The sequence below is a fragment of the Lissotriton vulgaris genome, chromosome 6, assembly GCF_964263255.1.
Source record: "Lissotriton vulgaris chromosome 6, aLisVul1.2, whole genome shotgun sequence".
Taxonomy (NCBI): Eukaryota; Metazoa; Chordata; class Amphibia; order Caudata; family Salamandridae; genus Lissotriton; species Lissotriton vulgaris.
In genome coordinates, this window is record NC_141694.1 from 1,045,985,489 (window position 1) to 1,046,009,136 (window position 23,648).

At 46.0% G+C, this 23,648-nt stretch overlaps 1 protein-coding gene across 1 annotated transcript in view; it reads right to left on the bottom strand.

The window, feature by feature from the left end:
- PDCD2 (programmed cell death 2) overlaps positions 1-23,648 on the bottom strand; it is a 323,560-nt gene that overhangs the window by 61,938 nt on the left and 237,974 nt on the right. Inside the window, exon 5 of the mRNA XM_086927106.1 lies at positions 7,811-7,924. Within this exon, the coding sequence (XP_086783232.1) occupies positions 7,811-7,924 (114 nt within the window). The remainder of the gene's footprint in view (positions 1-7,810; positions 7,925-23,648) is intronic.

A 23,648-nucleotide genomic window follows, 5' to 3' on the forward strand; every position in this document is an offset into this window, starting at 1 on the left:
TCATCAGTGCTATTCTCATTGTTGGCATCAGCACTAGTTCCATTGGTATCATCCGCGCTATTCTCATTGTTGTCATGGGCACTAGTCCCATTGTTATTATCAGCGCTATTCTCATTGTTGGCATGGGCACTAGTCTCATTGGTATCATCAGCGCTATTCTCATTGTTGGCATGGGCACTAGTCCCATTGGTATCATCAGCGCTATTTTAATTGTCATCAAGGTTACTCCCATTCACTTAGAACAGGTCTTGAAAATACTGAAATGTGGTGCCTGTTGCGGTTGCTGTTGTCTTCCTGCAGATTTTGAAAAGCCCTTGCTGTTTACTTTACTTAAAGAGCAGATCTTCCTTCCGAAGAATCAGACAGTCTGGGTATCTGCTACAGGTGATTCTGGAAGGAAGCCAGGCGCTGACCAAAGCAACCTTCATGGGTTACAATGTATATGCTACGAAAGTTGTCTGCTGAGAAGCTAAACGATTTCACCATCTGCCAACCACATAAAAATAGGCAGTACCGGCTGTACCGAGCCGCTGCTTACACTGCGACCTCCGCACTTCGCCCCCGCCTCGCTTCACGCCGCCGCACTGGTATTTCTGACACTGCTGCACCACGCCGACAGGCCCCACTGCTTGCACCAGGGTTAGAGGGCACCCCTTGTAAAATGCACAACGCACGGTCCTCATCCCACAGCGCAGCCTTGGCCTGCTGATGCCAGCGTCATCGACTCCAGTTGGTCATCCGACGACAGAGCTTTAGCACTGTGACCTGCCAGCACCATAATGTGCACCGTATCACTCCGCGCCACAGCCTTTGTCTCACCGACACCCCTGGACGATAGTCACCGAGCCGCTGCTTGCACTGCCTTCTGAGGGCACTTCTCACCGCAGCCCCGACCCCTGCAGACTCTCCGGACTTCAACCCCGAGGAGTTCTATCTGCTATGCCTGTGACTTTAAGGGCCCTATGACTGTCACCGAGTTCCGAAACTGATGCAGGCTCTTCTGAGCTCAACGAATAGTCGCCAACGCCCTGCATTTCTAAAGGCATTGTTTTGCGGGTCTTCCTGACATCGTAGCTGGCCCGCGACGTCGGGGTCAGCCGGAGCTGTTTGGATTTGTTGTTTACGATGCTGTGATAACCCCGGATGGAGCTGCCGACTTCAAGGAACTGAAATTTGAGCCTATTTTTGAATATTGATATTTCTCAGAACTGTATGGTGGTTTCTCATCGTTTTTAGCCTTCTGTGCAAAGATAAAACATTGGTTATTTTCTAAAACGGATGTGGTGTCCTTTTGTAGTGTTTTCACTGTATAACTTTTGGTTATGTGCAAATGCTTTACACACTACCTCTGAGATAAGCCTGACTGCTTGTGCCAAGTTACCAAGTGGGTGTGCAGGGGTTATTCCAGTAGTGAATCCCCATTATCCTGACTAGAAGGAAGGGTCCCTATTTGGACAAAGGGTCAAACCACTGCCAACTAGAGAACCCATTTCTAACATTGCTTTTTTGTCCTTTTTCAACTCTCACAGACTTGGACCGTTGTCACTGTAGCAAGGACTCATCTGCCCATTGACAAGCTGTCCTGATTGAGGAGGCCTATCAACCACACCAACCAAGTTGCCACACACTGCGACTTCTCACATGTTGGCCCCATTAAGCCAATACTCACCAGACCTCCATGGCCTGGGAAAGATCTACAACAATGGCATGTCATCACAGTGGAGGAGTAGAACAAGACACCCTGTCTGTCCGTGCTTGGAATCCAGCTGTCTCATTCATGCTGCACCCTACAGTTTGTTTGAGCCACATTCTGTGGTATCACTTTCTTCAGCTTGAAAATCAAACTCAACAGTGCTGCAGTTTTTCCCTGCATTACCTACTGCTGAACTGATGATCAGTACTCCATCACTGCTGTTTCTGTGAAATTCTGATATTCATGTTGACATAGAGGTCAAAGCCACAGGGCATCCTTCTGCCAGTCATGGGCCACTTTATTCGATCTTGTTTTGCAATTGTCACCACAGAGTGACCTTTATGCTATAAAAGGGATGATGGCTGATTAGAAATGAATCCATCAGACCTATCCTTTTTTGAAGAAAAAGAAAACGTTATTTACACTGGGTCATGATCGTTCTGGTGGATAGTCTATTCTACCTGCAGATTCTTCATCTTCTCAATATCCCCAGGCCTTAAACTTGATATAGAAACTATGCAACATATATCCTGTGCCGGTAGGTGGCTCTGGCTCCATCTCGGTGCCAGATGCAGCACACGTGTGACGTCACTGGACCAGTGTAGCAGCACCCTTACATCCGGACGTCAGTTCCTCATCAATTTTTTTCTGAATCCCTATATGTATGGTCAAGGACAGTATCTGATCTAATGTGAATGTGCAGTGCAAGAAAAAGTTGAAACAAGATTGGCGAGGAATCTGCAGGTCCTCTTTGCCCTTCCTGCTGCATACATACCTCACAAAGAGCTGATCGTCAGACTTGAACTCTCATCTGGACAATGTAAAAATTGGCTGCTGTTGGGGTGGTGGGGACAGTGATGTAATCTCTCCTACTCTCTGGTGGGATGGGGAGAGGGAACAAGGTGGAAATAGTAATGGACTGCCCTGTACGGAAGGCAGGGCAATACTTTAGATGGAAAAGCTGCTTTAGTTCTCAGTACCAGTTTGTCCAGGTAAAAGCTAGTGAAGGGTGGACAGACACAAAGCGCTTTCACCTTGCTGACTCAAAGGGCTGACGTGAGCCCCATCGAGAACAAAGTTTTAAGGTTTAACAGTTGTAACTGGCAACCAGGCAAAGGTTCAATCGGGACCCCCATCAAAGCATGTTATTTTTCAATCAACTTTTGTTGAAATTGTTTCATAAAACAAGACAGTCATTAGAGTTAGAGCAATCTCCACCTTAGAGGTGGTTTACTACCAGAATAGAAAGAGAAACAAATGCTTTATCTACTCTCCCAATTCCCTCTCACCCAGGAATGGTCTGTGGAGTACCAGACAGTTACAATATCATCTAAGTTACAGATAAGTCTATATTGCATTCCACTGTAGAAGGTTAAGTCAGTATAAGTCAGCGATCTCTCTCGTTTTCAATGGAGGAATAATTTGTAGAATTCCTAGGGTCCTTGGGCAAGCGAGCTCCCAACAGACCTTCTTAAAGTGACCAATTTTTGGTAAACCACTTTTCCTTTAATAGCCTAAGAGATATTTCCCATGTTTCATATATATCATAGACTTGTGAATGAGGGTTGAGTGGGGAGTTCCAAATCACAAAAATTGCCTACCTGGTAAGGTGCAAGATATTGAGCAGATCCTGTTGTCATCTATATGCCCATTTCTTGGTTTCTGGAAACCAACCAAGTGGAACACACTCCGGGTCCTGAGGAACCTTCATTCCAGTGAACCAAGTACAACCTTTTAATCCCTGTACCAGAAATGGTGACGTTTCTCACAGAATCAGAGACTATGGGTCAGGGTTCCCTTGTTGTCACAATTACATCAACATTTGGCTGATTTACCCAAATCGATATCATGCAACATGGTGGTGGTGAGGAGCAACTTGCGAAGTATTTTATGACTTGCTTCAATGTTCTGTACATGAATGATTCACTTTCGAATGTTGTTCATACTGGTATGCCACGGCTCATCTGAACTCTGTTCACCTAGACCTTTGTTCGACTGAAATTATAATTTTGTGTTTAGACAACTGTCCTCTTCCTGAAGGATACAGTATAGTCTAGGTATCAGGTGTTTATCATCTGATGTCTTTTGCAGCAATTTTTCCAAAGATGGTAATGGACATGTTTCTTCTGATCTAATCTCTAGGTTATACACCCAATGCCAGATGTGCATGTAACTGAAGAGCACATATTCCTGTAGTCAAAATAGTTTTTTTAGGGCCTTAAGTGACTTAATTTCAAATGTTTGGTATGGATCCCCCATTTTGGTCCGTTTAGCATTTCTCCATGTTTGGAAGGTAGTTTTCACTAACCCCAGAGGGAAGACCAGATTTACCATAAAGGTGGGTGTATGGGGCTGGCAGTGAAGAGAGAACCATTTTAATTCGAATTCAGTCCATAACAGCTATAAGTGTCTTTGTGATTGAGGATAAGTACATCCCTAATGGCTTAACTTGAAAATTAAGTCACAGTATCTCCAAGGTAGCCTGCTGACCAGGTTATGGTCTATAAAACACTAATGGTGGTCTTTTTGTTACTTTAACCTTTCCAGACAGTACAGCACTTGGGTAGTAGTTCTAAATGTGTGGAATCCATACTCCTCCATGATTGGAAGGAAGGTATCCTATTTTACTAGGATTCCTTAATTTTCTCTACACCCCCCCCCCCAAAAGGTGGCACTACAGCACAGGAGGAATTGTTGGGCAATAGATATTTTTTAGTGCTGGTGAAAAATCTCTTTGTATTTCTGGTAGAGTAGCCGCTGTAGTGATCTACAAGTGTTTTAAATACCTAGGGCCAGATGTAGGTAAATTAGATTTACCGATTCATAAATACCGTATTTTACCGATTCGGTATTCATGAATCTGTAAATCTAATGTAGGTAATTATTCGGTAACAAATACCGAATCGGTAGGGGTGCAACAGGGTGTCAAAGTGACACCCTGTCCCCCTTGGCAATTCGGTATTTTTACCGATTCGGTAATTACCGAATCCGTAATTACCGAATCGGTATTTGCCATCGATTCAGCCCATAGGAATCAATGGCAAATACCGATTCGGTAATTACCGAAATCGGTAAAAATACCGAATTGCCAAGGGGGACAGGGTGTCACTTTGACACCCTGTTGCACCCCTGTTTCTGGCTTGTGTGCCATGTGACACACATACATGCCCTTAGGGTATGTATGTGTGCCACATGGCACAGGTGTACATGCACAGATGTGCATGTACACAGGAATTTGTTATTTACCATGCAATAGTATGACATGGTAAATAACGAATTCTTAGGGGCCTGTGGCACTGTTTACAGTGCCACCTACATCTGGATTTACAGAATCAGTAAGTTTACCGATTCTGTATTTTACCGAATCGGTAAATTTACTGATTCTGTAAAATAAAGGTCCCCTACATTTCAGTACCCAAATACCGGCCGGTAACGGCCGAAATCGTCTGTTACCGACCGGTATTCGGTCTCCTACATCTGGCCCTTAGACGTCGAAATGTACTCAATATCACAGGCATTAAAGGTATAGAGAGAACTGCATAGTGAAGCTGAAAATTTCATATGAATCGATACATACAAACTCAAGGCCTTCTACAACAGAAACTAGAGGGCACAGAACTGTGGGCAGTGGGAATTCTCTATAGTGGCAAAGAGGGCCAGGAAAGCCCACCGGGGGAAGAAATTCTTGACCACTACTAGGAGGAGATACCACGTGTAATAAGAAAGATTGAGTCAACTCAGGCCGTCAGCTCTGGCGTTTAACAAGCCGGCCTGTGGTTGGTGACCAGCCAGGTCCCATATACTTCAGACCCATGCCAAGAGCCTTACAACTTCCGACAAAGAAAATACCTCCTAGTTTGTTTACATGACATTACAGGCATGCGGTTTGTCGGGATCGGGACAGACTGGCTGCAAAAAGAGGGCAAGAAAGTTTTCAGGGTCAGTTAAAATGAACACGATGTGCTGAACCTGCTTTTTGGGAGATCAGAGGCCTCCGATCTACAGTTACTACAGACGCGCACTGCACTCTAAGGTAGATAGATCCGTCCATCACTACTCTGGCCATTGCTGGGGCTGTACATCAGGTTCTCCTTTACCGAAAACAAGAGCACACCCATCACCATGTCCACAGAATTCTGACAAGATCCGACAAATGACCCGTGTTGGAACCACTGTACATGGAGACACAATTGGAAAGCGTGCATTTGTGGCCAGCAGAATACAGGAAGCCAGCACCTACCAGGTGAAGAACCGCCAGGACTAGAATTTGAGATCCCCCACAAAGACCCAGATCCTGTGGGGGGGAGAGAAAGCTCTAAAGATGATGTGTGCAGTACGGTTCCTATGACGAAGAGGCACTGAGAGGGCTCTAGGTGGGACTCGGACAAGTTGACTGAAAGGCCCAAATCAAACAGCAGGTACGCTATGGCCTTGTAGGTAGTATGACAAGCTGCTGCAAGCCTGCCTTGAGCATCGAATCGTCAAGGTACTGGAACACTGATTTATCCAACTTTTGCAGATATGCCGTAACCACTGCCATCACCTTTGTAAGGTCCTGGTTGCCAAAGTCAGTCCAAATTGGTGGACCATGGATTGGCAGTGGGTTGAAACAACCACAAACCCCAGGTAACTCATGTGCAACTGCAGGATTACTATCCAGTTTTCCGCTTTCCGCACCAAAAGCACCTAAGATAAGGACAGCATCTTGAACTTGTGAAGTTAAAAGTTCAAAAGGCTGAGGTCTGGGATCACACGCAGGCCAATGTTCTTATTGGGGAGCAGTAAGTACCAGGAGTAGCACATCTGCCCAACTTCCTGCTCTTGTCTCAACTCAACTGCTCCTCTATGCAATATAACAGCCACCTCCTGTTATAGAATACAAAGGTGATCTTCCAACTGAAGTGACTGTGAGGGATTTGGAGAGGGACTTGCTGGAAGGAAAGGGGTGACCTCCTTTCTATAATCTGAAAAACACACAGGTTCTTAGTAATAGCCATCCAGACCTGTAGAAAGGATGGTACCCTCTCTCCAACTGGCTGTGTCTGTTCTGTTAAGGGAAATCTAAATCAGCTTTGCAGGTGGCACTGAGGAGGACAAAGAGGAGGAGGACAAAGAGGAGAAGGGCCTTTGGGTCCGTCTACCCTTCAGTTTGCAACTGCTCCTTAACTGCCACAGAAATTGGTTCTGCTGTTGGCTGGGCTAGGAAAGTTGGCATCAGCGAAAAGGAAGCAGTTTTAAGTTTCCCCAAAACATCTAGTACTGTCTATGGAAATCTTGGGACGGGGATGCTAATTCCAAGGATCGAGCAGTTGCTAACCTGCCTTGGACCTCTAACCACCTCTGCAAAATGATGTTTCAGGAGTTCAAGTAAACCCGGTGCCACTATGTTAGCCTTTTCGCACATAACCCTGGTTTACATAGGTTTCCAACTTCCCAGGGGAAAAATTGGAGGGACACCTAATCAATGTTTTTGATTAAAGTAACAAGTCTTTCCTTACTTCCAAATCTCCAGCAGTATCTATAAGGCCACGCTAGTACACCCTAGGGATACTGTGGGAGATTCAGAAGTAAGGAAAGGACTAATTACATTGCACAGCATTCAGCATTACCTTTGAACACATCTGTGTTTCTATGTTAAAATATTACTTTGTCATGCCTTTCCATTATATTTGGAGCGAGGATCGACTTAACTTGTTTGCCCTGAGGAAGTCTAGTATAAGATGAAACACATTTTGGCTAGCATAGAGCAGTAACAAAATAAACAATTGTCAACATTAATCGAGGCTCGGTCTATTGTTTTGTGGCACTCAGTACTGTTTCAAATGTTGAGGTAACGTTTGGAGACATTTTTACTAATATACGGAATAAAGAATTTTGATTTCAAAGCAGGTCTGAACTGAAGCTAATGAAGCTATACTTCAAGGTATGCCAGAGATACTGATCATATGCTTAAGTTTCCACCAGAAGATTATGTGCCCAATAGAAACACTGTTTACAATAGAGAACTGTGTATGCTCCAAGAAAAATGTGCAGTATTAATTTCACCCAATCAGTTTTGTTGACAGTTTTTCAGAAATTGAATATGTTCACAAAAGCAATAAAATTGAACTTGAATACCTGAAACTCAAATATCCGTTTGGCACCACAAGAACAATTTGGAATATCTGTATCCTGAGGAACATGGTCACCTGAAATCCACAGAGGGTCTCCACCTCTGCAATATCTCAAAACCTAAATGTAAAATTAAAAAACACAAAGTCATCCTCGTGAAACATTGAAATACAGGGTACTTGACAATCAACTTTCATTATATAAAGTGCAAATTCATAATCACATTCATGTGCTAATGATCTTATCATAAGATCCCTTCTTTTCACCTTTTACAGACGACTAGTATATTAAATGCAGTGCTGGCATTCAGCAAAGCATAGAACGTATAAAGTAGGATACTTAACAAATAACTCTTTCTATGCCATCGCAAAAGCGATGGATTACCCACTCTGCCAACTTCACTGTCTGCTTGTTCGATTCAGAGATGGGCAGACAGTCCACATGCCAATGAGAGCCAACTCCAACTCCATCACAGACTTATTCCTCCGACGGCCAGACTGAGTACAGGCCGTCTGAGTTTAGCCATCTGACCGTCCACCCAATTTAGAGAGAGCCGGCTGATGGCTTTCATTTTTTGACTATCAGTCACTTAGCGGCTAGGGACAGTTATAAAAAAAAAAAAAAATTACTCACACCAGGGAAGTAAACTTCCATGATGTTGGGGTCATTCATTTTACTTTTTATAGAAATAAAATCCCGTTCAGGGAGTCTTTTTGGAGAAAAAGTAAAGGTTTGTGTAAGTTTGGTGGTGACCATCAATTGACGGAGCCAGCCATTAAACATTTGCAACAACTGGAACAGCAATGACGGGGTTTCCTGTCAAGAGGTGTCCATGTTATGTTATTCTAGAGCTGCATGTGTCACGGATTCCATCTCCATGGTAGCGTCTCGTGTGAGACAGTTACTACCAGGAGAGTCAAGCAGGCTGGCAGCTGGAGTTGGTGGTTCCCTACTTCAAGAAATAAAGAACAGTGGAAATTTACCAGTGTATGTCCCTTCTTAACACTGGCGACGAAGGAAGCTTGCGAGGGACAAGCCTGCCACCAACTCTCCCTTTCTTCTGAACCCACGAATTGCCATCTTCTCCTCATCAACTGCAGTCCTTAGACCAGTGAAGTGGCATATTCAACAGATTACCGATTCGATTCGATTCTCCCGAGTTTCCTGACTCTCAGAGATTCCACGTGAGATTTAGGCAATTTTGCCTTTTCCACTCGACAGTTGCTTCTCGCGACGCTGACGCTGGCCTGTGCCTTTGCTCATGTACACAGATCTCACCAGCTCAACCACGTCATACGTACGAAACGCAACGTGCACTACAAGCAGCCATCTTTGTTGTTGTGTCTCCATGACAACATTTCACCTCGGAACAAATTCACCGCTAAGCCGACACGCATCAGCTGTGTCTGTATTGAACATGATATTGAAGCGAATTGAAGTGTGCTTTAAACAGAAGCATTTTAGGGATTTTTTTTTCATTTTCAAGGGTATTACAGGTTCTGTTTCATTTGCTTGTTTTTTTTACTTTAAGAAGCTGCCTATGCCTAAGCTCCATGATTTTTATACCTGTACTTGATTCTGCTTTGCATTTGGAATATTAATTTTTCTCAAGTTTGTCTTGTTTGACTTTGCATGGCATCTCCGACTTTTATGATCAGACTTTTGTAATTATTTCTACTAAGCTGGTCCTTACTCTTGACTCTCTGAACTATTTATACCCAAGATTCCATGGCTGCTACCACAATGAACCAGTCACCTCCTTTTCTTTGTGAGAAGGGTGAACCACTATTGCCATGGAAAAGGTGGAGATTACTTTTTGATTTTTATTTAGTAGCCATCGGTGGTGAAAAGTTCTCAGCTCATAGGAGACAAGCCATTCTCCTTCATAACCTTGGTGTAGAAGGGCGTAATGTCTATGAAAGTATTGACGTAATTCCTGTTGGTGAAGGAGTTGGCGAACCATCTGATGTATTTGAGATGTCTATAAAAATGTTGGAGATGTACTTTGGTCCATGCATCAATGTTGTGTTAGAAAGACACAAGTTTTTTTATGAGGATACAAGAACCTAATGAGAAAATTGGAAATTATATAGCTTTTCTAAAAACACTTGCTCGGACCTGTGAGTTTGGGGATCTTACTGACTCATTGATACGTGATCAGGTGCACGAACAGTCAAAGAGTGCAAGAGAAGCTTTGGTCTAAAAATCCTTCTCTCAATGAGGCTGCAGCCATTGTAGAAGGGATGGAGAATACCTCTGGTTTGGTTAAAGAGATGAAAATCCATAAAGCACTAACTGATGGTGCTCCAACTCCAAGTAGAATTCATGAATTGACTCAAAAGGAGACCCCTGAAGACACTAATGACAGCGTCTCTAAAAATATGCGTGGAGTCAAGGCCAAACCGTCCACAGATTTTTCAAGGATAAAATACTACAGATGTGGCAGCACCAATCACTCCTCCAATTACCCCAATTGCTATGCAAGAAGCATAACCTGTCACAAGTGTGGAATTAAGGGTCAATATACCAGAGTATGCAAGTCCGGTGGCAGTGGCAGAGTGCGAACTGTGGAGAATGTTGAAACTTGTGATACCTCGAGATCTATAATGCTGAGTGTGTGAGGTGATGGAATGGGGATGCTGATCTCATCACTATGCCAGAGTGTGAGATGATGATTGGTGACAAATTAATTGTGGTTTTGGCAAACTCTGGTTCTCCTTTCACGATGTTGGGCAATGAACTGTGGGACAAGACTTTTACTGAAATCCAACTTGCAGCCCCTGATATCAGGCCTGTTAGTTATGGTGGGTCACATATTGATGTAATTGGATTTGCCATCATGAAAATTAATTTTAAAGGAAGAGAGACTATTGGGAAGATTTATGTCGCCATACGAGCTGATAATCTTCTTGGCTGGAGGCATCCGAGAGATTTGGGAATCATTCTCAACCCTAATGTTAGATTTCCATTGGAGCAAGTTATGCTGGTTGATCAATTAGCAATTTCTAATAAGTTTCTCGAAGAGTTCCCTCAAGTCTTCTCTGACATTCTTGGTCTTCTCAAAAACTTTGAACACCGTATTGTACTCAAACAAAATGCGACACCTGTGGTACACAAGGTTAGAAAGGTTCCCAACATGATGCTTGAACCACTCAGGAGTGAACTTAAGAAACTGGTACTTTTGGGTGTGATAGAGGAAATTGAATCCTCAGAATGGTTGGCCCCAGTGGTTTTGGCCCCTAAAGATGGAGGGAAAAGCATTAGGATCTGTGTGGACTTGAAGAGTCTAAATAAGTGGTATGGGTTGATTGCCAACCCTTACCAAATATCTCGGAGTCAATCAATATGCTTGATGGTGCCAAGGTTTTCAGCGTATTAGACTTGTCCTCAGCCTATCACCAGGTGCCCCTCCATCCTGAGTCCAAGCACTTAACATCTTATGTGACACCACTGGGGGCCTTCCGTTTTGTCAAAATGCCTTTCGGATTAGCCTCTGCTGCTGCCTGTTTTCAACATATTATGAAGGTGGTTCGGGGGGATATTTCCAATGTCATGTTCTTCCAGGATGAAATTTTAGTCTATGGTAAGGATGATTTGGAACATGACGGAATTTTGAAGACTGCTTCACAGAGACTGAGTGACAATGGATTGACTGTGAATAGAGCAAAATGTAAAATTGGAGTATCTTCAGTCACTTATCTGGGGCATGTTATCTCTGGGGAGGGTATCCGACCTAAACTGGATCTAGCTAGGAGCATTGTGGATGCTCCGACCCCATCAGACAAAGAGCAAGTCAGGTCCTTCCTTGGACTTGCTGAGTTTTATTCTAAGTTTGTTCCTGGTTTTGCCTCCACCGCTGAGACCATCAGAGCTCTTCTAAGAAAGGGCACACATTTTGTTTGGTCCCCAGAGTGTATTTCAGCTTTTTGTTCCATTAAACAAGCAATTGAATATGCTACTTACCAGTATGCATCTGTTCTTGGCATGTAGGGCTGCTAACATTCATATCTTAGCATTAGATCGCCACCTAGTGTTGGGTCCGGATGATCGCACATTGTTGTCCTGGAAGAGTCTTCGAAGTATCCTGAGATGGGTGGCTCCTCCCCTGGACTACAGTGCGCATGGGCATCGGCTCCATCCCCAGATTGTTTTTCGCCATTGTGGCAGAGGATGGAGTGAGAAGTGTAAAGGATGTCCATGCTAATGATTGAATACAATAGTATATCTGCAGCTGCGACAGGCACCGGGGAGGAGGGTGGGCGATATGAATGTTAGCAGCCCTACATGCCAAGAACAGATGCATACTGGTAAGTAGCATATTCAGTTCGAGGCATGTGGGCTGCTAAATTCATATCTTAGCATAGAATACATAGCAGTCCCTCCATCAGCGGCGGTTGCCCGTGCCAGCTGCAGAAACCTGAAAAAGTGTCTTGAGAACAGCCTGTCCTACAGCCGCTTGCTGTTTGGAATGTACATCAACACAGTAGTGTTTTGTAAAGGTATGTGGTGTAATCCACGTGGCTGCTCTGCAAATGTCCTCTAGAGGAATGTTTCCAAGGAAAGCCATGGATGCCCCCAACTTGCGTGTGGAGTGTGCCTTTGGGGGTATTGTTAAAGTGCGCTTGGCTTTATGATAACAGATTTGAATGCACTTAACAATCCATCTGGCTATTCCTGCTTTGGAAATTGGGTTGCCTTTGTGTTGTGGTGAGAAGGCAACAAAGAGTTGTTTTGTCTTCCTAAAGTGTTGTGTCCTGTCTATGTAGTACATCAATGCCCTCCGTACGTCTAACGTATGGAGCATCCTTTCCGCCACTGTTTGTGGGTTCTGGAAGAATGCAGGCAAATCGATAGTTTGGTTGAGATGAAAATGTGACACCACCTTTGGAAGGAATTTGGGGTTAGTACGTAGTACTACCCTATTTGGATGAATCTGGATGAATGGTTCTTGTATCGTGAGTGCTTGCAACTCACTTACGCGTCTTAGTGACGTAATGGCAATTAGGAAAGCAACTTTCCACGTTAGGAATTGCAGTTCGCACGAGTGCATTGGCTCAAACGGTGGTCCCATCAGTCTGGTGAGGACCACATTGAGGTTCCACACGGGAGCTGGCGGTGTTCTTGGGGGAATGACTCGTTTCAGGCCTTCAAGGAACGCTTTAATGGCAGGCACCCTGAAGACTGAGAGATGCTGCCTATTTTGAAGGTAAGCCGCGATGGCGGATAGATGTATCCGAATAGAAGTGAACGCTAGCTTGCACTTATAAAGGTGTAACAGATAGCAAATGATGTTAGGGATAGATGCATCTAGCGGGTTTATGCCATTGTCTGCACAGTAGATGACAAAACGCTTCCATTTTGCGGCATAGCATGCTCTGGTTGACGGCTTCCTCGCCTCCTTGATGATGTTCATGCATTCAGGAGGTAGGTTTAGGTATCCAAACTCTAAGACTTCAGGAGCCAGATCGCTAGGTTGAGCTGTTGCGGATCTGGATGCTGAATTTCTCCATGGTTCTGCGTCAGAAGTCTGGGCGTGAGGCGCAGTCTTTGATGCGGGACCACTGAGAGTTCGAGGAACGTGGTGTACCATGCTTGGCGCGCCCACGTTGGAGCAACTAGGATGAGTGTCATGGAGTGTTGCCGTAGTTTCCTCGCCACCAGTGGTATCAGGGGTGTCGGGGGAAAAGCGTAAGCAAATTTGCCTGACCAGTTCATCCATATCGCATTGCCCTGCGATTGGGGGTGTGGGAACCTGGCGGCGAAGCTTTGGCATTTTGCGTTCTCCCTTGTGGCGAACAGGTCTATGTCTGGACGCCCCCACCTTTGGAAGTACGGCTGGAGTACCGATGGATGTATCTCCCACTCGTGCATTTGATGACTGTATCTGCTGAGCAGATCCGCCATCTGATTGTCCTTCCCCGGGAGGTGTTCTGCCATGAGGAAGATGTTCCTCTGAATGGCCCACTTCCACATGCTCTGAGCCAGGTGAGACAGCTGTGGTGAGTGGGTGCCCCCCTGTTTTTGGATGTAGTACATCGCGGTCATGTTGTCCGTCCGGACTAACACCACTTTGTTGCAGAGATGTACAATGAAGGACTTGAGTGCCATGAAGATCGCCATCAGTTCTAGATAGTTGATGTGCATCTTCTGTTGCTGCGTCGTCCATAGTCCCTGCACTGTGTAAGTGAGCAGGTGTGCTCCCCATCCCTGGAGAGATGCGTCCGTTGTCAGGATAACCTGTGGCACTGGCTCCTGGAACAGTCGGCCCTTGCAAAGGTTGTGTGGAGTCCACCAATGCAGAGAGTTGTATGCCCGACTGGTAACCAACACTAGGTCTGTTAATTGTCCCTGAGCCTGTGTCCACTGATTTGCTAAGCACTCCTGGAGCGGGCGCATATGCAACCGTGCGTGAGGGACTATGAAGATGCAGGAGGCCATCATGCCTATCAACTGCATGAACACTCTTGCTGGAAGTGAGTGTCCCGGTCTGAACTTCTGGATTAAAGACTGTATGCCGTCTATCCTGACCTGGTTTGGTTGTGCCGAGGCCGTCAGGGTATTGATTGTCGCACCCAGAAACTGCCGGACGTGTGCCGGCTGAAGGTGTGACTTCGGGTAATTCAACGAGAAACCCAGGTCGTGAAGGAGGTGAATGGTAGTCGACATGTCCGCGGCGCACTGCTGTTCCGACCTGGCTTGAACGAGCCAGTCGTCGAGGTAGGGGTAGACATGGATGTTCTGCCTCCTGAGGTGCGCCGCTACAGTCGCCAGACACTTGGTAAAGACCCTTGGGGCAGTTGTGACTCCGAAGGGTAGGACTTTGAACTGATAATGCGTGCCCTGGATAGTGAACCTGAGGTACTTTCTGTGGGACGGATGTAGCGGAATGTGGAAATAAGCATCCTTGAGATCCAAGGTTGCTAAGAAGTCTCCTTTGTTTAACATAGGAAGAATCTGTTGCAGTGTAAGCATGTGGAAATGCTCTGACAGTATGTACAGATTGAGGGGACGGAGATCCAGAATCGGTTTGAGAGATCCGTCCTTCTTTGGAATGAGGAAGTACAGGGAATAAACCCCTGTGCCTTCCTCCCCCACTGGCACGAGCTCGATTGCCCCTTTTTGCAGCATCACCAACACTTCCTGCTGCAATAAGTGCAAGTGCTCTGCGGACATAGGTCTTTGCCTTGGTGGAATGTTGGGTGGAGTGGATTTCAACTCTAGACAATATCCGTACTGGATAAGCTGTCGCACCCACCTGTCTGTGGTGATGTTGATCCAGACGGGCAGGAACTGCTGTATTCTTCCCCCGACAGGTGTTAAATGGTCGGGGGGCAGTGACAGAGAGTCACTGGTTGCTTGGGGCAGAGGAGCGTGAATTGTTGCCACCCTTGCCACGTCCTTTGTTGCTGTTTCCCCTGTAGCCCCTCTTGTTTTGTTTGGGGTACGAGGACTGTGCTCCACCTCTAGGGAACTGTGACTGTTGACCCATCTGTCCTCTGGTGACTCCACGGGCACCTGAGCGACGAAAATTATTGCCACGAAACTGCTGAGATTGTAGGGCCCCCATCGATTTAGCGGTTTCAGTGTCCTTTTTAATCTTTTCCAGGGTGGTGTCAACATCTGGACCAAACAGTCTATCCGGATTGACTGGTTGATTAAGTATGGTTGTTTGAATGTCAGGTTTGAACCCCGATATGCGGAGCCAAGCCTGTCTTCTGAGCATGACACTGGTGTTAATGGCCCTAGCGGCTGTGTCCGCGACATCAAGTGCGCACTTTATGGCCGCGTTGGAGATCAGTTGTCCTTCTTGTATAATTATTTTGGTGCCCTCTTGAAACTGCGGAGGCAGGTGTTCTACAATCTGCTCTAGTGTGTCGTAATGTGATCTATCATAACGTGCCAGTAGTGCCTGTGTATTTGCAATACGCCAGAAAATGGCAGCCTGTGCAGCCACTCTTTTGCCTCCTGCCTCTAGCACTTTGGACTCCTTATCCGGGGGAGGAGCTTCACCCGTTGTTTGGGAGTTGGCCCTCTTGCGTGCGTTTGCTACCACCAAGGAGTCAAGCGGCAACTGTCCTTGAATGTATGCAGGGTCTGCAGGCGCTGGTCTGTACTTTTTTTCAATACGTGGGTTGACCACCCTCGCCCTGGTAGGCTCTTTAAAGATGTCCGCAGCATGCTTGAGGACCCCTTTGAGCATAGGCAGGGTCTTTACATTTCTTTCCGAAACTGAAAATGTGTCGAATAGAAAGTCCTCCTCAACTGGGTCAGCATGCATGTCCACATCATGATTAGCAGCTGCCCTCTCAATGAGTGCATGAAAACCTGCAGAATCCTCCGTAGGGGATGCACGTGTACTGAAAGTCTGTGGGTCTTGCCCCACATCTTGGGTGCCTTGGTCCCCAATGCCATAATAAGAATCTGGCTGTGCATCAGGTTCATTTACTGGGAAGGTGTATTGTTCATCTTCACCATAGCCCTCACTTTCAGAGTGGTCTGGAGACGGTGTTGGGCTCCGTCCCAGAGGAGGCTGGATAGGTTCCATGAGGCCTGAGGCGTCCTGTGGAAACTTTTTCTTCTTTAGGGGAATGACGTAGGATTCCACCGGCTGCGAAGTGATCTTCCTTTTATAAAGGGTTAACTTCCCCGTGTCCGCGTCTATGAAGCACTCCGAATCTTCTTCAGGGTCGAGCACTTGACCCGAAGATGTCTCTGCCGTAGAAGAGTCTGACTTCTTCGGCGTCGATTTCGAGGAAAAGGCCTTTGGCACCACTTTTGGCGGTAGAAGGAAGAGGAGCTTACTTGCCGGCTTGACCGGGACATCTGCCGCCCTCTGCGTCGATGGCGTTGGCGTCGACGAAGAAAAAGCCTTGTCTTTAATTCTTTGTAGTGAAGCAGCCACGAGAGATGCGTCGGTGACCGATGTCTTTGGCACCGACGAGGTGGCCTTGCCTTCGGATGCGACGTTCCGTTGGTCTTTTGGAGGGATGGACGGCGCCGACCCCGAGTCCCTGGAGCGATGCGCAGATGTCCCCGTTGGAGCCGGGGCTGTGTCGGCTGCCTTGGCAGGCTTCGCCGGCGCGCTTGTCTTGTGCGTGCCACCCTTTTTAGAGGATCTCTCCTCCGGCGCCGATTTCGACCCAGTGGAATCGCCGTGTTTCTTCGACTTCTGCGGACCGGAGGTCGACGGAGTCGATGAGGCCGCCTGTTTATTTGTTTTTGCTGTTGCGACCGCCATCTTAGGGACGATTGAGTCCTTAACTTTCGGTTTCGGTTTCGGGTCGGCCATTTTAGGTGCAGTCGAGACCGTTGCTTTCAGTTTCGGTTTCGAAACCCTCGGCGCAGCAAGTATGTCCGTGGCCGGGCCGGCAGGCGGGGCCGTGGCTTGCGCTACAGGGTCTTGGGTAAGGCCGACAGGCGATCCCGCGACCCTCTCCTGATGTTCGTCAACTTCGGGGCATAGCTCGTCCCCTGAGCTATCTTCCTCGGCCCCATAAACCATAACGTCGTCCCCTACCTCGTCGACGTATTCAAGGCCTTGACCCACGACTCCGTCGTCGTCATATTCCGGATCAGCCTCGACCTCCGTCTCAGGCGGGGAGATTTGAAGATGATGGCTCTGGTCCTCTTCTTCTTGGTCGCCGAAGATGTTATCTGGATCCGGGGCCGCTTGTTTGGCCACAAGGCGCACTGCGCGCCGAATCGTGAGAGTTTTCTTCGACCTGAACTTCGCACAGGCCCGGCAACTTCCTTCGTCATGGTCTGGCGAAAGGCACTTATTACAGACCGGGTGTACGTCTATATGTGGGTATTTGGACCCACAGAGCGGACAGAGTTTAAACGGACTCCGCTCCATGTTGGGAACTTGGTGTCGAGTCGCGATGAGAAGGCCTCGATGTCCGAAGAGTAGTAAAAAACTCCGGTGATTCCGGCTCCGAGAGACGGAAGAACTCGAGACCGTACGCAAACAATACCGACGTAAAGAACCCAAAGCCTTTTGGCCGTAAAAAGTGATGTTTATTCGGTTCCGACGGAGAGACGTCGAGACCGCATCCGAACCCAATGGCGGAAAAAAACAATCTGGGGATGGAGCCGATGCCCATGCGCACTGTAGTCCAGGGGAGGAGCCACCCATCTCAGGATACTTCGAAGACTCTTCCAGGACAACAATGTGCGATCATCCGGACCCAACACTAGGTGGCGATCTAATGCTAAGATATGAATTTAGCAGCCCACATGCCTCGAACAGGTAAGATGCCTACACTTGGTCACTTTGACTCAAAGAGGAAAACTTTCTTGACTACTGATGCTAGTTTATGTGGCCTTGGAGCGGTGCTCTCTCAAGTTGATGGAGGTGTTGAAAAAGCCATTGCATTTGCCTCAAGAGCATTGAAAAAAACCAGAACAGTATTCCTGTATTGAAAGATAGGCTTTGGCTATTGTCTGGGCGATCAAACACTAAGTTTTACCTTTGGGGCATTCCCTTCTCAGTTAGATCTGATCGTTGCCCTTTAGTGCAAGTTTTCTCGTTTGCGGAGAGTGAAAGGTTCACTCCTAGACTTAAGCATTGGAGCGAGGGATTGGAAGAGTACAACTTTCAAGTGCAATATCTTCCTGGCTCTGCTAACAATGCAGCAGATTGTTTATCCAGGCTCCCTGTGGATTCTGGTAATGATGCTTGGGACTGTGAGGCTGTCGATGTTTGCTGGGTAAAGGAGCCTGCCATTCAGGAGCTAGAATGGGAAGAAGCTTTGTTGGGAGATGTATTGCTTCCTGTTAGCGATTTTGTTGTTAAAGGGTGGCCTGACAGCAAGAGATTTGACCCTGTTTTACTACCCTTTCGGTCCATTAGGAATGAGCTTACTATATGTCAAGGTCAGCTCATGCGGGTGAGAGAGTGTTACCTCCAGATGCCTTAAGAAATAATCTGGTGTATCTTGCTCATGAGGGACATTTAGGGAGAAATCTCACGAAATCTTGTCTACGCGAGAGGTATTGGTGGCCCAAGATGGATAGCCAGGTTGAGGAGGTGGATAAAGGATGCTGTCAGTGTGCCTCCAGTGATAAATCCCATGTTACCAATACTGCTCCTTTGTCACCTGTTGAAGTTCCTTGTGAGCCTTGGATCAAACTAGGTTTGGACCTTATGGGCCCCTTTAAACTTTTAGGTCCTTCGGAGAGATTTGTGATTCTTTTGGTGGATTACTCTTCCAAGTGGGTGTCTACTAGATGAGTGAATTCTATCAGCACCAGGGTTGTTATTGATTTTCTGAAGGATGAATTTGCTTGTGAAGGCATACCCAGGTTCCTCATCACGGATAATGGGGTACAGTTCATCTTGCAAGAGATGCATGAGTTTTTGAGGATTTATGGGATCACCTATCAAAAAACTGCGCTTTTATGCACCACAGGCAAATGGACTTGCGGAACGAATGAACAGGGTGGTAAAGGCATGTGTGTAGAGGACGGTTGAGAGGAAACTTTCTCTCAAGAGTGTCTTGAGAGACACCTGGTGGGCCCATCGCACTGCTCTCAATGTGGTGTTACGGAAATCTCCTTTTCAAATATTGAGAGGGAGAGTTGCTTTGTCAAAACTTGGTTGCCTGGTTTGGATAAGGAGGAGGTGGATGCTAAAGTCAAGTCTTATCAATCAAGGTACAAGAACAGGTTTGACTTTAAGAATTCTACCAAAGCCTGAACATGGATGGTGGGTGATTGGGTACTTGTCAAAAAACCACGCTGGAATTAAGAAGGATATCAGTGAGTTTATGGGCCCTTTTGTCATCACTTCTGTCTACAAGAATGTAGTTACAGTGCATAATAGTGGCAAGTGGAGTCTGTCTCGTCATTATTTATGCCATGTATTTGCTAGTAAAGTTTCTTTTTTTTCCATGCTTATTTTCTTTTCTTCTTATCTTCCTTTTCTGTTTGAATTTTAGTAAGGGGGATGTGTTATGTTATTCTAGAGCTGCATGTGTCAGGGATTCCATCTCCATGTTAACGTCTCGTGTGAGACAGTTACTACCAGGTGATTCAAGCAGGCTGGCAGCTGGAGTTGGTGGTTCCCTACTTCAAGAAAAAAAAAGAACAGTGGAAACTTACCAGTGTATGTCCATTCTTAACAATCCACAGGGCTGGTGGACATCTCTAAATTTAGGGCAAGGGATGTCAGTCAGGGAGACAAAGTGAATTACTCTTCTGACCTGACTAACATTACACCATTCTCCAAACTCTAAATTAGGCCCTCAATTTTCAATGGTATGAGTGGCAGTAAACGATTTACCTTCTAGCAATTTACTGCATAAACCATCTTCTTTTAAATAAGCAGACCCACTTTAAGAAGCATCTTGTTAATTACTGTCCTCTAGATATACAGCGGGCTTATTTTGAGTTGATCTGAAAACATGAAATATATGAAGATGAAATAGTGAATGCAATCTTGTTACACTGACAATGTCCAAGGTACACAGAACGCATGTTTACTAAGTCAGTACAATAGTACGCCCAGCTGAGCACTTGCTGAGAAATTGGGCTTGCAAGCTTTCAGCCCAAGCCTTACAGTTGCGGTAGAAGGGAGACATTATAGCATTGAAAGAGCCTTGGGTGATTAAAGCAAGGACAGGCGTACTAGGGGACTTTTTGCCTCAAGGGAATGATTTGGAGTAATTTGTTTTGCTGCAATCAAATTGATTAGATTTTACCTCTACAGACTGATTGATGTAAAAATAATTTTCCTTAGGTGAAAGTAGTTTGGCCACAGGAGGAGGAGCCCATCAGAAGTTCTTTGTTGAAATTATGAGTGATTCTTCCACACATGGATGATGGCTATTTCCTGATTGCTTCTTCTCTATTCACTTACACAGTCCTGAAGAAGACTCGCTGTTGAGGAGTTTACTGGCCCTTTCCGCCCCCCCCCCCCCTTTGCTGGGTCGAAAAGTCTGCATTATATGAAAGTCCTGTATTCATTAGATGGTCCACAGAGGGGCAATTTGAAATTAATAACTTTTCCTCAATCTGATGGAAACAAAATGTGTTCTTGCCATGTATTAAATATGTTGGACAGTCTTCCATGTAAAGCAATAGGGTATATGTAATGGGTCCATACCCCTCACCTTTTTTCCTTCTCCTTTCCAATCTGCATGAGTATCTTCTCTGAACACCAATTTTGTCACCAAAATCTTTCTGAAGCCAAGAATTTTATGTAAATAATGTATTTATATTATTGTTTTATAATACATTTTCAAACCCTCAGAGTGAGTTTTCTTCTGTGTGTCTTGAATTTCACTTATTTATTTAATAAATCAAAGTGGGTCTATTTAAGTGAAGTAAGGAAGAGCTGATTAATTTGGCCCTCCGCTTTAAAGTAATTTTCTTTTTTCCCCCTATGTTTCTTCCAATTGGACCACTGATGTCAAAGTCTTAAGCTACCCAGGTCCTTCAGGTTATTTTGGGTCACAAAATTGTTATGTAATGGCTCTTGGCAACTTAAGAGATGTCCACAGGTCTGATAGACATCTCTAAATTTGGGGCATGGGATGTCTGCCAGGGAGACAGAGTGACTTACTCCGTTGCCCTGACGAACATTACTAGATCCTCCAAACTCTAAATTAGGCCCTCAATCTTCAGTGGTATGTGTGGCAGTAAACTGTTTATGTTTTAGCAGTTTACTGCATAAACCTCCAATCTTATTTTAAACAAGCAGACTCACTTTAAGAAGTTGTTAATTATTGTACTCTAGATGTAAAGTGTGTTTTTTTAGTTGATCTGAAAACATGAAATAGACAAAGTTGAAATAGTGAGTTTAATCTAATACACTGACAATCTGCAAGGTACACAGAATGCATGCTTACTATTGCAGTACAATAGTACACTCAGCTGAGCGCTTGCTGAGGAATTGGGCCTTCAAGTTTTGGGCCCAAGCACACTTTAATATGCTTTGGCCGTTGAAACAATAAACTGAGGGGTACATCTTACTTAATAATGTTTGTGGGGTGTAGGCCTCAGATTTCCCTAACAAGTAACCTGGTAACTCAACAATGAATATTAATGGGCAGGTTGAGGCAGTGGAGTGATGCTGAGAAGAGTTGTGAGGGCCTGGCTGTAGGAGAGTAGGGTCTGCTTCCTATGGCTACCCCCACTTTTTGCTGTGATTCTCTGGTTGTTTGACTTTAGTATAGCTGTGGCCCTGCTAATCAGGCCCACTGCCTAGCTGTTCTCTCTTTAAATTGATACCATGTACTTTAGGTACATACCAGATTGATTACTGGGTCACCCTTGGGAGCCCCTGTATATGGTACCTTTGGTACCCAGGGCATAGGTGCATTCTACGGGGGGTTGCAGCATGTATTGTGCCACCCCTGGTTAGCCTTCCAAACTGACACCACAGGTCTGTACTTACAGCCTGGATAGGGTGGTGTAATTATCCCTTACTTAAATATAGTATATCTATATCTCCCTTATATATATATATATAGGCACATAGTAACCTATAAGTCACTCCTATGGCATGCCTTGACAATCCTGGAGGCAGAGTGCTTGGTTTTGTGTGAGAGGGTGCCCTAGCATGAGCTGAGCCCTTCTGCAGCTTTCGGAACCATCTCCTTATAGCTGTTCTATGATATAGCCATACCATATACTCTTAAGTGCATTATAATCCTCACGGGTAATGCTAACTTTGGTTTGGCTTTATCAAAACATGTCGTGTAAGGTGTTAAACACTTTGGAATACTACCCCTCCCCCCGCCAGTCCTGGTGGCGGGAGTAGCATTCCACCATTCTAGAGGGAGAAGACATGTAGTTACTGGTAAACCCGGTTAAAGTTAAACAGAGCCCCAGCATCACAAAATGGATGCTGCTGCCACAGACACGAGTCTGCCCTTCTGCTGCTGGACGAAACTCCGGCAGGGGAGGCCTGGACAATAGGTTTTCCTGCCCAGGGAGGTGCTAGCACCTCCCCAGACAGGCTCTTAGTGTATTGGGGCTGGGAGGGCTGCATTCAGTGAATGCTTTCCAGACACTGCCTGGGGCACACAAGGTGCTCCATGTATTTCCCAGTTCAAACCGTTTGCTGGGCGCTCAGCCCCAGCTCTTGCGTGAAACTGGACAAAGGGGAAGGGGTGTAACCACACCCTCCCCAGGTCCACCCATAGGAGGGACCTTAGAGTTAGTCAAACCCCTAAACTTACTATACGTATAGAACCCCAGTCCCTAGGACTTCAGATTACCCTGGACGAAACTCTGCGACATATATCTTGGACCTTCGCGTCCATTTTGAATGGAAGACGGAAGAAATCTCCCTTGTGGTCAAGGAGTGACCACCCTGTTCAAACCGGCACCAACTGCATCTTTGCCGTTCTGCATTTTCGAGGCTCCCATCGGATCTCGAAGAATCTGCGACTCAGGACACGGACTTCCAGACATCTGACGCGGACCTGCGTTCCCAGCAAAGCTGAGACCTGTGGCAGACACGAGAGACGTGGGACCAGAACTCCTGGACATCCTGCATTTTGCAAGCTGCATCTACTTCCAGAGGTATCCCGGAGTTGTGCATTGGGGTGCTTGAAGCCCCGAGCACCTTTTGCACCGAAGCTCAGAGGCCCACACTCCACGAGTGTCCCGTGGGCCCGCTTTGTGCATTTCAGCTCGACGCGTCTTCGTGGTTCGTAGTCAGTTGGCTAGTGAGCTCCCACGAAGACCAATCCTTCAATTACTCTGCTTTCCTGGTTTCTCCAGGCTTGCTCCAACTTCTCCCTAAAAGAGAAGTTCCTCAGACCTTGCTGGTCTGCACCGAAGCCAATCTCGACATCTTGCATGGATTGCGTTTGCCAAGGCTTGTTGGGTCCAA